General features: G+C 44.4%; 1 protein-coding gene across 2 annotated transcripts in view; it reads right to left on the bottom strand.

Annotated features, from left to right (window-relative positions):
- The window catches only part of CLIC4 (chloride intracellular channel 4), an 84,636-nt gene extending 73,909 nt beyond the window's left edge, over positions 1 to 10,727 (bottom strand). Inside the window, exon 1 of one of the 2 annotated variants that reach the window (XM_060016498.1) lies at positions 10,487 to 10,727. In XM_060016498.1, the coding sequence (XP_059872481.1) occupies positions 10,487 to 10,558 (72 nt within the window). In that variant the 5' untranslated portion in view covers positions 10,559 to 10,727. The remainder of the gene's footprint in view (positions 1 to 10,486) is intronic. The other variant, XM_060016507.2, reaches the window with a different exon arrangement.
- Between the last annotated feature and the right edge of the window lie 3,413 nt (positions 10,728 to 14,140).

Raw genomic sequence — 14,140 nt, 5'->3', positions numbered from 1 at the left:
CACCACAACTACTGAGCCTGTGCTCTAGAGCCTGCGAGCCACAACTACTGAGCCCATGCACCACAACTACTGAGGCCCGCGTGCCTAGAGCCTGTGCTCTGCAACAAGAGAAGCCACTGCAATGAGAAGCCCGCATACCGCAACGTAGAGTAGCCTCCACTCGCTGCAACTAGAGAAAGCCCGTGCGCAGCAATGATGACCCAACACAGCCAAAAATAAATAAATAAAATAAATTTATATTAAACTCACATGACACACAAGAACCTCCATGATGTAGCCTGTCTACCTCACTCTATACCTCAGTCTTGTTCTCTCTATTCCAGCCACACTCTCAATTTGTTGAATACTTCCAGCCTTTACATATGCCAATTCCTCCAGCCTGGAATGCTCTTCCTCTCATTCTTCCCCTAATTACTATTCATCCTACAAGTCATTTTCTCAAAGAAGTCCTCATTAAGCTTCCATCTAAATTGAATTTCCTGTCATTCTTTCTCAAGACACCCTGTTCTTGTCCTTAATGTAATTATATACTATATTTGTGTATTTTTTTAACGTATGCCTCTCTCACTAGACAACAGGTTCCATGAGGTCTTAAAATATTCCAATTTAACACATCACAAACTAAACTCCTGATCTCTCCACCAGAACTAGCCCTTCCCAAAGGCTTCCCCATCTCAGTTAATGGCAACTCCATCATTCTAGTTGTTCAGAACAAAAATCTCAGAATCATCTTTGACTTCTCCTTCTTTCACGTTCCACATCCAATCCATCAGGAAATCCTGTGATCTCCATCTTAGAAATATATCCAGAATTAGACTACTTCTCACCTCAGTCCAAGCCACCATCATTTCTTACCTGAATTACTAAACAGCCTCCTATTGAGTCTCCCTGATTCTGCCCTCGCCTCCCTATGCTACTTTCTGCAAGGCTACATACTCAACAGAATGTTCTGTTAAATCGAAAAGAGCACACCCCCCTATCATTCTCTATACTCCTTACCCTATTTCATTTTTCTTCATAGCACTTTTCACTAGTAGACATACATTTATTTTTTGCCTCCCCCAACTGAATATGAATGCCATAATGTTCTTTGATGTATCCAAGTCCCTAGAACAGTGCTTCAATATTTGTTAAACGATTGAATGAAAAAAGAACAAATACTATTCTGGCAGGCAGAAATTGAAGGTAGGGGGAGAGGCTGGGAAAGCCGAAGATATTTCAACCGAAAGAAACAAGAGCAAAAATCTTCCATGAAGGCAAAGTAGTACAGGGCATGTTGAGGACCAATCTGCCTAGAACATGAGGTATATTTGCAGCTGCAGTGGGGGAAAAGACTGAAAACACAAGTCAGGATCATGATCTGAAAGACTATGAATGCTAGATCATGGAGTTTGTATCTAATCCAATAAACAACTAGAGAAAGTAGGATCCATTTAAGATTTATGGCAAGAAGTATCACAGTTTTATTTTAGACAAAATTACAGAATATAACACAACTAATTATTGAGGGAAACGATAAAAGTTTCTCCAAACTGATAATATACAGTACTTGGTAGATTCAGTAATACTAACTACTCTTCATCTGTTAGAATACAACATAAACATTTCACTCATCTCTAAGTCAATTATGTCATGTAGGTTGCCACATAAATCATTTCTAAAGGTCTTAATTAACTGGTTGTTAGCTGAGGAAAACATGCATAGAACTCACATATTGTTAAAAAAAGTTCTTAATTACTTCAGCTTTCATCTGTTTGTTTTTGTATTCTCCAATGTTTGTTCAGATTCTCCTTTTCCCTTCTCTCACACATACAAATAAATAGCTATGCTGCATGATGGTAAAATTCAATACTTAAATTATTACAGACGATTGACATTTTTACTATTCTAATGAAAACTTAATCCTTTTCACAAAAATGAATTATTTCACCTGTAAAGTTGGAAGTAATAATTTTATTACCAAAAAAGTGTAAAAAACCTGTTACACCTCTTGCTTAGAGTTACACTGTATTTCAGCTCTAAGCAAAGAAAAAAAAAAAAATCTACAGAACAAAATCTATGCTCTGAGGGTCAATACATGGCCCTGGTTCTAATATTGTTACTTCTTCAAAATAGATTTTTTTAAATTTATTTGTTTATTTATTTTTGGCTGCATTGGATCTTCGTCGCGGTACACGGGCTTCTCATTGCAGTGGCTTCTCTTGTTGCAGAGCATGGGCTGTAGGCGCACGGGCTTCAGTAGTTGTGGCTCGCGGGCTCTAGAGCATAGGCTCAGTAGTTGTGGCGCACGGGCTTAGTTGCTCTGCGGCATGTGGGATCTTCCCGGACCAGGGCTCGAACTCGTGTCCCCTGCACTGGCAGGCGGATTCTTAACCATTGCGCCACCAGGGAAGCCCTCTTCAAAATATTGATATTAAAATATAAAAGACTCTTAGGCCATCTTTGGCACAACTTTCAAATATAGTCTCATTTATCTACATAAGTTATTTTCATAAATTTAGACTAATACAGTCTCCTGGTTTTATATTTTAAATAAAGGAAAATAACAGAAACCAAACAAGGTTAACTGATATTCCTTACACCATTTCTTGGTACTGAGCACTGATGGATAAAAGTCAGGTCTCCAAAAAGACAAAAGGATTAAAACTTCCAAGAGAATTCACAAACTGATGCCCTGAATTAAGTTTAGATTTCTGTTAGATCATACTTGGACAGTTTATAATCACGACCTTAATGCTATTTTCCTTCAGAAACTCCCTTTCCATTTTCTACAGGAACCTATACAATGGGCAAACCTATCCTAACTTACTCCACTACTTGATCAAAATCTTAATTCATGCCTTAATCACACTTCCTATCCTGACTAACAAATTTCCCTTTTATAGACTCACTAATTCCCTATTCAGGAGACATTAGAACACTGAGGCTCCATAGTGCCAATGAAACAGGAAGTGGGAAAGTCTTGCTCACCATCCTTTTACCAGCTTCCAGGCATCTCTGTTAGCATCCTTCCAAACCAACTCAGATTTTTAGTGACAGCCAGGTCCTCCACATTGCCTCTTTCCTATTATTATTCATACCATTAGGCTTTTTTTTTTTTAATTGACGTATAGTTGATTTACAATGCCGTGTTAGTTTCAGGTGTACAGCACAGTAATTCAGTTTTATACACACACACATTCTTTTTCAGATTCTCTTCCTTTATAGGTTATTATGAAATATTGAGTATAGTTCCCTGTACTATACAGCAGGTCCTTGTTGGTTATCTCCTTTATATATATAGTAGTGTGTATATGTTAATCCCAACCTCCTAATTTATCCCTCCCACCCACCCTCCCCTTACCGTTAGACTTTTCATGTGTTCAGTCACCTTGTCTCAGAATCCTCCCATCTCTTACCCATTTTGGGCCCCTTTCTCTCAGAATTTTACATTTAACCAAAATTATCACCTTGGCCTTTGCTCAGAGAGGCACTGTTAGGTCTTCAAGAACAGCTCAGACAAAACATAATAAGAATAGAGTTCCCATTAACTTCACATTTTTACATTCATTTCTATCTCCTGAATTTTCCCCTATGGAAACCTCAAATGAATGTCAAACCAATTCATCCAATGTAACACTGTCTTGACGTTGAGTTAGTTTTTGTTCAATTATTAAAACAAAGTTCTCAGCATCATTGCCTTTAGAAAATTTATTTCATCTGTCTGTGTTTTTAAAAAAAGCCTGCGCTCAAAACAAAATATAAAGAACTCCTGGGCTTCCCTGGTGGCGCAGTAGTTAAGAATCCGCCTGCAAGTGCAGGGCACACGGGTTCGAGCCCGTGCACCACAGCTACCGAGAAGTCCGGGAAGATCCCACATGCCACGGAGCAACTATGCCCGTGCACCACAGCTACCGAGCCTTCGCTCTAGAGCCCACAAGCCACAACTACTGAGCCCATGCACCACAACTACTGAAGTCCACGCCCCTAAAGCCTGTGCTCCGCAACAAGAGACACCACCGCAATGAGAAGCCCACGCACCTCAACAAGAGTAGCCCCCGCTCGCCGCAACTAGAGAAAGCCCGTGTGCAGCAATGAAGACCCAATGCAGCCAAAAATAAATAAAATTAATTTTTAAAAAAAGAACTCCCATTTTATACTGTAAAAAAACAGCTGAGAGTTTGTCCATCTGTACAATCCATTTGCACCTTCCCAAATGCTGCTGGGAAGTTGTTGAATAGACAGCAATCCAAAAAGTAGGGAAGTGTTGGGAGGACAAACAAGACTAAAAGTTAGGTTTTAAAAGTCTCATTCTCAACTTTTAAATAACTTCTCTCCCTGGCACTATGGGTTTGAATCATTGCTGGGTCCTTCTTCTTCGAAAGTATCATCTGTCTACTGTTTCCTGCATAACGAGTTTACGAATGATGTCAAAACTAATATTCCCATTCTTGGCTATTCCCAATTCACTTATTCCAGCCACTTTTTCAAGGTCAAGTTAAAGCTTACTTCCATCTTTCCCCATATGTCCTGGCCCAACTTAATGTGAACCACACTTGGCTCGTTAAGTATGTACCATCCTGTATTGTTTTCTTTCCAATAAAATTTATAAACCTAAAGGTAGAAAATGTTTAATAATTTCTTATATCTCCCATAATTTCTTATATCTCCCATAGTACCTAACTCAGTATTAGGCACTTCCTTCATGACAACAAATGCTTTAAATCACAGATAATAAAATGCAAGTGACTTTAACGATCATGTAGCCCAAACCTTTCTTCTATACCTTGCCTGTATGAATTATGTTCGACACTCAGAATGCCACCATTTAGAACAATGGTTCCTAATCCCCCCCAAAAATAATGGTGCCTAATCCCCCCAAAAAAAAGACTAATATAGAATTTTAAATGTAATTTCAAGGATTTACAGAATCCCCTGAATTCTATTAATGAAGCCCACATTTAAGAATAATATTCTATTGGAGGGGGCTTCCCTGGTGGCGCAGTGGTTGAGAATCTGCCTGCCGATGCAGAAGACACAGGTTTGAGCCCTGGTCTGGGAAGATCCCACATGCCGCGGAGCTACTAGGCCCGTGAGCCACAACTACTGAGCCTGCGCGTCTGGAGCCTGTGCTCCTCAACAAGAGAGGCCGCGATAGTGAGAGGCGCGCGCACCGCGATGAAGAGAGGCCCCCCTTGCCGCAACTAGAGAAAGCCCTCACACAGAAACAAAGACCCAACACAGCCAAAAATAATAAATTAATTTTTTTAAAAAAGCCTATTTAAAAAAAAGATATCTATACAGATAGATATAGATAGATAGATAGATAGATACTATTGGAGGGGGGACTTCCCTAGTGGTCCAGTGGTTAAGAATCCGCCTTCCAATGCAGGGGATGTGGGTTTGATCTCTGGTCAGGGAACTAGGATCCCACATGCCGTGGGGCAACTAAGCCCGCACACAACAACTACTGAGCCCTCGGGCCACAACTAGAAAGCCCACATGCCGCAACTGCAGAGCCCATGCGCTCTGGAGCCCCTGCACCACCACTAGAGAGAAGCCCGCACGCCACAAGGAAGAGCCCACGTGCTGCAATGAAAGATTCCCTGTGCTGCAATTAAGACCCGACAGAGCCAAATAAATAAACATATATATATATATTTTTTTTTTTTTTTTTTAAAGAATAGGGCTTCCCTGGTGGCGCAGTGGTTGAGAGTCCGCCTGCTGATACAGGGGACACGGGTTCGTGCCCCGGTCTGGGAAGATCCCACATGCCGCGGAGCGGCTGGGCCCGTGAGCCATGGCCGCTGAGCCCGCGCATCCGGAGCCTGTGCTCCACAACGGGAGAGGCCACAACAGTGAGAGGCCCGCGTACAGCAAAAAAAAAAAAAAAAAAGAATAATATACTTTTGGGAATTCCCTGGAAGCCCTGTTAGGACTCTGCATTTTCACTGCCAAGGGCCTGGGTTCAATCCCTGGTCGGAGAACTAAGATCCTGCAAAGCCACACTGTATGGCCAAAAAGAAAGCAAAAGAAAAAAAGAATATACTATCTATCATCAACAACAAAAACAGGTGTCTACTGTGTACCAAGCACTATTCCTAATACTTTACATAGCGTGATATATGGTTAGATCATATTTCCCAGCACTCCTTGCAGTTAGACGAAACCATGTGATTAAAGTTCTCCCCATTGGAGTATGAAAGGAAGTGACAGGTAGAAGTTCTGGGCTGCGGGTCTTGAGATGAGCCTCCTCCATACTCTTCACCTCCCACTGCTGCAACCAGGACTTCTCAGCAACCAGCTCTGTCAACTGTGAGGATGACAATGCTATGGGGGTTGGTGGAAAAAGAAGCTGGAAAGACTTTGGTCCCTAATGACTCTACGGAGAAAAGCCACTAACATCTAGAACACCCTCCCTGGGCTGCTAAGTGAGAAAGGAAATAAGCTTCCATTTTGTCTGAACCACTGTTTGAGGCAGATTACAGTATTTCTTACAGAAGCTTAGACTACCCTAATTAATAGACGTAGATCACCAGTTAATCCCCTCGGCAACCCTATAAAATTGTGTTATTATTATTATCCTGATATTAGAGGTCAAGAAACTGAGGTACTGAGAACTGAAGAAACTTCCCTGACACACTACTAGAAGCCAGATTCAAGCCAAGCAGTCTGGCTCCAGGGTCCACACACATTAAAAATCCTGCCAAATATCTGAAAAGAAGCATTCTTATGTGTTAAGCCACTCTGCACCAGATTAACTTTTTACACCACCCCAATTCTAACAGTTTAGGGATGACTGCCAACAGTGAGTGTCCCAATGCAAAATGGCATGCCAACAACTTTAAATTCCAACCAATAAAACTAAACTCTGCAAAGGGACTCCTCCTAAACCAAAATCAGAAATACCATCACATCATACCAAAGATTCTAGTGGGGGCTGGGGGGAAGGCAGCAGCGTCAATAGGAGTTAGGCATATGCAAGGAAAGGAAAAATCCAAAAATTCAGTCTCTTCTCAACTTCTCTCATTTTGTTGTTCAACACAATATTTACTTTTACCCAATACAGAAATCTTGGCTTCCGAATTCTGAACATAACCAAGAAGAAATATTGGTGGAAAATATATGGCAGATACATGAAAAGCTCAGAAGTACCCAAAAAATGGAGGGGAAAAAAGATAGATAAAACCACACAGAGTTTCGGAGGCTGGAGGCTAGGCAAAGTTGAACAAATGAAGGACCAAGGTTTGAGAGTCAGATTACCAGGTTCTAATAAGTAAGTAGCTCTCAATTCCGAAGCATGCCAGATGCATATATTGACACCAAAATGCTCAGAAAGAAGGAAACAATCTCATTTCAACTATTTGCTACCCAGTTTGGTACCGACTCAGAACAATATACAGACCTTACCCTCAAGGAACTTACTGCCTATCTAGCAGGGGAGATGAGCATACAAATAAGTATATACAAAATGACACACAACTAGCATTTATTTACTTACTGTATACTAGACACTATTCTAAGCTTATTATCACCACATATATTAACTAATTTAATCCCATGAGGTTGGTCTATTAATATCCCACCTATGCAGATGAGGCAGAGAGGTTTATGTGTCCTGGGACACACAATTAGTAAGTGGACAAATTGGATTAGAAACCCGACAGCAGATAAGAGACCTTATGACCTTGCTAAAGGGTTTGAACTTCACCCTATTAATCAGTGGTCCCCAAGTGGGGCTGGTGTATCAAAATATATACATCTACTAGGCCCCGCAGGGTAGGGAAAGAGGGCATTCTAACTCTTGAGGATGACTGCCTTTGTAAGCCTCTTTTACTATTGGGAGGATACCCTATCCTATAGGTGTTGCGGTAAACAAACAAAAATGGAGCACTGCTGTTATACAAGTGATGAGGATTCACTGGGCTCATGGACAGACATCTCCAAAGACAATACACACAAGGAAAGAAATGTAGCTGTGAGTCCAGTCACACTAGTTGGGAAGGTCCTAGCCTATTTCTGTTCAATTTAATGCTACCTGAACAGGTGGCACTTTTAAACTCATTTCTTTCAAGTGTAGATAATAGGTTTCTGCTACAAACTCAGATATCTCTTGGCAGAATAATTAACACTGCTTAACACACCACACTGGACAACCACAGCCTCTGCCCTTTCACTGCTTTCAAAATAATTGTATTTATAAGGGGATTTTCCCCCACTTGCATTTCCCACACATAGATTTTAGAAACTATAAGAACACTCTTTACTACAATTTACCTGGCCCCTTTTTCCCCTTTGAAACAGCTATCCTGATTTACATCAGTACAAAGTTTTACCTATGCCGAACCACAGGACAGCAGAAAACACTTCATTTCTTACTCCACAAAGGAGGAAAACAAGTCTCAGAGAGGGAAAACAACTTGCCCAGGTTAAACCAGCCAGTGAGTGCAAAACTGTGACTTGAACCTGGTTCTCTGTCAACAAGCCCAGTGACAGAGGCTTACAACTAGTGATAAGCAGGATGCTTTTAGGTGGCTCACGAACATTTTTTCTTTTAATAGTTATGCACGCACACACACACACACAAAAAAATAGTTACGTACATAAGAAATATAGTCACCACACCTAATCCACATTTTCACAGGTATTGCTTAGGGCATTGTGTTTATATTTTTTAAAAAACGGGCTGAATTTAGTAAATAATAATACCAATTCAACACATATATGGAAAACTAAGAAGGGGTATGCAAGTGACTAAAGTTCGGGAAACACCTCTCTCCTTCTAACAAAAGTTAAATTAATAGTAAGTAGGGCATTAAGCATTGATCTACTCGTCTCTAATTCATATACTTTATTTCTTTTTCTTGTCTTATTATATTGGCTAGACCTCCAGTACAATGCTGAAAAGAAGCCATTACTGAGAGTACCCTTATCTGACACTAAACTTAATGATACTTCTAAAGTAACATGTTTAAGTAACATGTTTTTTAGGTATTTAGTAGATACACTGTTTTTGAATTTATGGAAATTCATTCCTATTCCTGGCTCAGTTAAAATTTTTTAACATTTATCTCTGACCCACTCTTCTCCCTTCTCCATGCTGTCTCCCACTCCTCTTCCTTTTTCTTATTTCAGGTTTCTTCCTACATTCCCTGCATCTCAAAGTACCATATCTGCCACTCGAAGCAACTGAGACTCTTTGAAGATATTCTGGGGGTTCTATACCTGTCTGTTGTTTCAGTTCCCTGAATCAAATGTTTCTAAAACTGATAACTGAAAGAAAATCCTAAAACAAACACTGTTTCCATCACTTGCAGATCATTTCTTCTTTCCATGTCTTAAACACACCCTTCAGTGTCTCCCGTTCTTTAAAATAAAAACTCAGGAAAAAAAGAATAAAATTGTTCTGGATTTCTGTTAAACTCTCCAATTCAGAGCCTGGTTCTGAAAGAGCCTGCTTAAGTAAGTGACTAAGAAAGAAAATCTCGAGGATTTTAAAGAAGTTTTGAGGGAGGCAGTTGAATCCAGATGTTCATAACTTCTATCTTTCATCTTTGCTAAAACGAAAAATATTAAAGAAAAAAGGAAAGGGCTAGAGGTAGTACTTGTCTACAAATATGGTAGTTTCAGGATATATAAACTGAAAAGACCAGAAGGGAAAAATCAACCCTTTAAAGCCAAAGCAAGTGAGGAGTTCTTTCCCTCATCAGTTTTTCTTTCAAAACAAAAGGGCACACACAATCTTTCCCGAGGCAGCAACACCGAGGGGAGCAGCCAAAACGTTGCATCATACAAAACACTCGCGCTTGAGAAACAAGAAAATCAGATGGTGGTAATATAACTAAGACAGAAAAACCCAAGTTGGGAATCTCGGCTTTTTCCTGAGGCCCAGGAATGTCTGCTCTTTTTGAAAAATTGTTTCAGATGGAATCGAAAATTAAAGTTACAGTTTCCTACCAGCCGAGAGCGAAACGCTCAGAAAGCGTTCAAAGTTCAGCTCATCAGCTCACGACGGGCTCGAGGCTTCGCCTCTCGGGCTGGGGGTGAACTTGGGAGAGCCGAGGGCTGGGGTGGGGTGAGGTGAGGTCGGGCGTCCGGGCGGTGGCGGGGGAGAGGGGGTGACAGGACACGGCCGTGCACGGGTCCCACGGGTTGGCGGCTTCCGGGGCACCCGGCGGGAGGGGGGCAGCTCGTCCCACCCGGACGCGGGACGACGGTGCGGCGTCCGCCGAGGCCAGCGCGGCGGGAGGCGGTGCCCCCCCTCGTCCAGCAGTGCTGTCTTTCTGGGGTCCCGGTCCCAACCCGGCTCCCTCGACGGGCCTCGGCGGCTGGAAGGCGCGGGCGGCCGAAGACAATGGCCCGGGGGCGCGGGAGCGGCGCTCCCCCTCGGCCCGGGCGCGGGGCGCCGCGCGGGGGCGCTGCGGCTAAGGAGCGCCCAGGGACGCCGCCCCCCGCGGCCGGGCGAGCGCCGGGGGCTCGGAAGGGTGGGACGGAGGCGAGCGCTCACCTTGACGAAGAGCTCGATGATGGGTTCTTTGTCCTCCTCCTTCAACCCGTTCAGCGGCATCGACAACGCCATGGCCGGTTCGGCTGGACTCCGCGGTCGGCGGCGGCTGCTTCTGCTCCGGGGCTGCTCTAGCTACGGACTCCTGTGGCGCAGCGCCTCCCTGGACACTCCCGGCGTCTAACTCGCCTCAGCCTCGGCGCCTCAGGATCTATGCCTCAGCACCGCCCCACGCCCAGCGCGCGACTCTTAAGTGAGCCGCAGCCCCAGCCTTTTCAAGTCGCTGGGCGGAGTAGCGGGGGCGGGGCCCCGTTGGGGGCGGGGCCAAAGCTCGGCGTCTCGGGACTCCGTGAGGAAAGAGGACAGCCCGGGCTCGGGGGCGTGGTCTCGGGTGAGGGAGGTGGACGGACAGCTCTGGCTCCTCGAGGCAGCTATAGCGGCTTGACCTAGGCTCGGGGGAGCGGCCTTGGTGGGGACCGAAAGATGCCAAGGCTTGGGCGGGCGGTGGGCGGAACTCTTAAGCCTCGCCTCCAGAGGAGACGGAAGGGAAAGTCCCCCGGGGACCAGCGCCTGACACCGCCTCCCGCCGAAGCGCGGGCGCGTCCTCGCAGCTGCTGCTGGCGCTGTGCCAGGTGACCTCAGCTTTCCGTCGCCTGGAGAGGCAAGAAGGCGCCTCCCGTCTTCTACCCCGCTGCAGCCCCCAGGACTCATCGCCCTTGCCCGCATTAGTCGCCTCCCCAACGCCCTGTGTTAGGCGGAGCTCCCTTTTCCCTTTTGGGAAAGTTTTCATCCCCTTAGAAACACCGTTTTTTCCCTCCTCTGACTTCTTCATTTTCCCGTTTGACTCTCCCGTCACTTCTGCCTTGGGAGCCAGCGTATTCACAAATATTTATGAGGCCCTACAGTGTTCCGAGCCCACGGTGATAAACAGCACGGACGCGATCCCTCTCCTCTGAGAGCCTACAGTCTTGAACGGCGACCCCAGTGCCTGAAGGCTACAACGAACTCCCAAGCCGTTGTCGATACAGTTCCCCTTTCCTGGCGTGATTTCTTTCCCCATTCACCTGGCAAACCTGAGTGTGGTTTGCCAGACCTGCTTTACCCAATTCTCTGATTCTCCTCCGGTGGGGAAGGAAGAAATTCACATTTTAACAAGCACCTGGACTTTTTTTTTTTTTCACTGTTACTTGGTACTGTTGCTCTAAATCTACCTACACTTTCAATCTTAGTCAATGAATACGTTTGGCTGATTAACAACAGAGTCTACTGTTTGCTAAAGATAGCACCAGGACGTTTTTGATGTAGGTGGTCCTCAAACTGGAAAAACTGTACTGGGGTTTGAAGCCGCTGAGGACAGGGGCTGTGATACTTTGAGCCAGGAACCGGGTCTGGGTTTGCTACTGTTGAATGCCTGGGGCAAATGTCACCCCCTCTGGAAACAGTTACTTGTCCCCTCTTCTGACTTTCGGTAATACATGACTCAGCCTCTCCTCACCTTTCAGTTTAAGTTGAAGGCTGAGTCCTGAGAGGGCCAGCCCTAGGTTTGTCTTTCCACATCCTCAGTGCATAGCACATGTCAGAATGTTTGAACAAACTGAAGGTATGCGTGAAAATACAGTGAAACCTGCAGTTTCTCCCTCTCCCAGTCTGTAGCAAGTTGCTCAAATATTCTTGCAGGGACTCTGTTAAAGAAGCATCCTACCCCAGAGCACATGATCTGGAGTCAGACTAAGTCCTGAAACTGCAAGATCCTGAAATCCCTAAGCCTCAGTTTCATTCTCTAGATGGGGGGTGGGACTGTTACTGGTCCATGCCTTACCACACATCCTGCTCAGTCAGTGGTAGCTGTTATCACTGCACTGGGCCTTGTACTGTCCCTGTCCACCCCTGTAGGCTAGGATGGCATCATATTCAAGTGCCTCCAAGACCAGCTTGTTTGTTGGAAAGAAGTAAATGCCAGGAGGCTGTCAGGGAAGCCCTAAAGTGAATATCTTAATAAAGCAAGTCACACAGATTTTTTGGTTTCCCTGTGCATATAAAAGTTATGTTTGCTCTATACTGTAGTGTATTAAGTGTGCAATAGCATTATGCCTGAAAAAATAATGTACATACCTTAATTTAAAAATAATGCTTTTGGGGCTTCCCTGGTGGCGCAGTGTTTAAGAATCTGCCTGCCAATGCAAGGGACACAGGGACACAGGTTCGATCCCTTGGCTGGGAAGATCCCACATGCCACAGAGCAACTGAGTCCGTGCGCCACAACTACTGAGCCTGTGCTCTAGAGCCCGCGTGCCACAACTACTGAAGCCCGCACGCCTAGAGCCCGTGCTCTGCAACAAGAAAAGCCACCGCAGTGATAAGCCCATGCACCGCAACAAAGAATAGCCCCCAATCGCCTCAACTAGAGAAAGCCCGCACGCAGCAATGAAGACCCAACGCAACATAAAATAAATTTATGTTTAAAAAAAGCTCTTTAAATAAATAAATAATGCTGTTAAGGAATTCCCAGCGTTCCAGTGGTTAGGACTCTGTGCTTTCACTGCCGAGGGTGCAGGTTTGATCCCTGGATGGGGAACTAAGATCCTGCAAGCCGCGCGGCACAGCCAAAAAAAGTTAAAATATTTGCAAATGACACAATCAACAAGGGATTAGTCTCCAAAATCTACAAACAGTTCATGAGACTTAATATCATCAAAACAAACAACCCAATCAAAAAATGGGCAGAAGGGGCTTCCCTGGTGGCGCAGTGGTTGAGAGTCCGCCTGCCGGTGCAGGGGACACGGGTTCGTGCCCCAGTTCGGGAAGATCCCACATGCCGCGGAGCGGCTGGGCCCGTGAGCCATGGCCGCTGAGCCTGCGCGTCCGGAGCCTGTGCTCCGCAACGGGAGAGGCCACAACAGTGAGAAGCCCGCGTATCGCAAAAAAAAAAAAAAAAATGGGCAGAAGGCCTAAATAGACATTTCTCCAAAGAAGACATACAGATGGCCAAGAGGCACATGAAAAGATGTCCAACATCACTAATTATTAGAGAAATGCAAATCAAAACTACAATGAGATATCATCTCACTCCAGTCAAAATGGCTATCATCAAAAAATCCACAAACAATAAATGCGGGAGAGGGTGTGGAGAGAAGGGAACCCTCCTACACTGTTGGTGGGAATGTAAATTGGTGCAGCCACTATGGAGAACAGTATGAGTTCCTCAAAAAACTAAAAATAGAGCTACCATATGACCCTGCAATCCCACTCCTGGGCATATATCCAGAGAAAAGCATGGTCCAAAAGGATACATGCACCCCAGTGTTCAATGCAGCACTGTTTACAATAGCCAAGACATGAAAGCAACCTAAATGTCCATCAACAGAGAAGTGGATAAAGAAGATGTGGTACATATATACAACGGAACATTACTCAGCCATTAAAAAAATGAAATAATGCCATTTGCAGCAACATGGATGGATCTAGAGATTGTCATACTGAGTGAAGTAAGTCAGACAGAGAAAGAGAAATATTGTATGACACCCCTTATATGTGGAATCTAAAAGGAAATGATACAAATGAACTTATTTACAAACCAGAAACAGGGTCACAGACTTAGAGAACAAACTTATGGTTATGGTTATGGGGGTGGGGGGAAGGGTGGGGGAAAGGGATAGG

This window comes from Delphinus delphis, chromosome 1, assembly GCF_949987515.2.
Source record: "Delphinus delphis chromosome 1, mDelDel1.2, whole genome shotgun sequence".
NCBI classification, from domain to species: domain Eukaryota; kingdom Metazoa; phylum Chordata; class Mammalia; order Artiodactyla; family Delphinidae; genus Delphinus; species Delphinus delphis.
The sequence above is the reverse complement of the archived record's forward strand: the minus strand, read 5'-3'. Positions and strand labels throughout refer to the sequence as shown.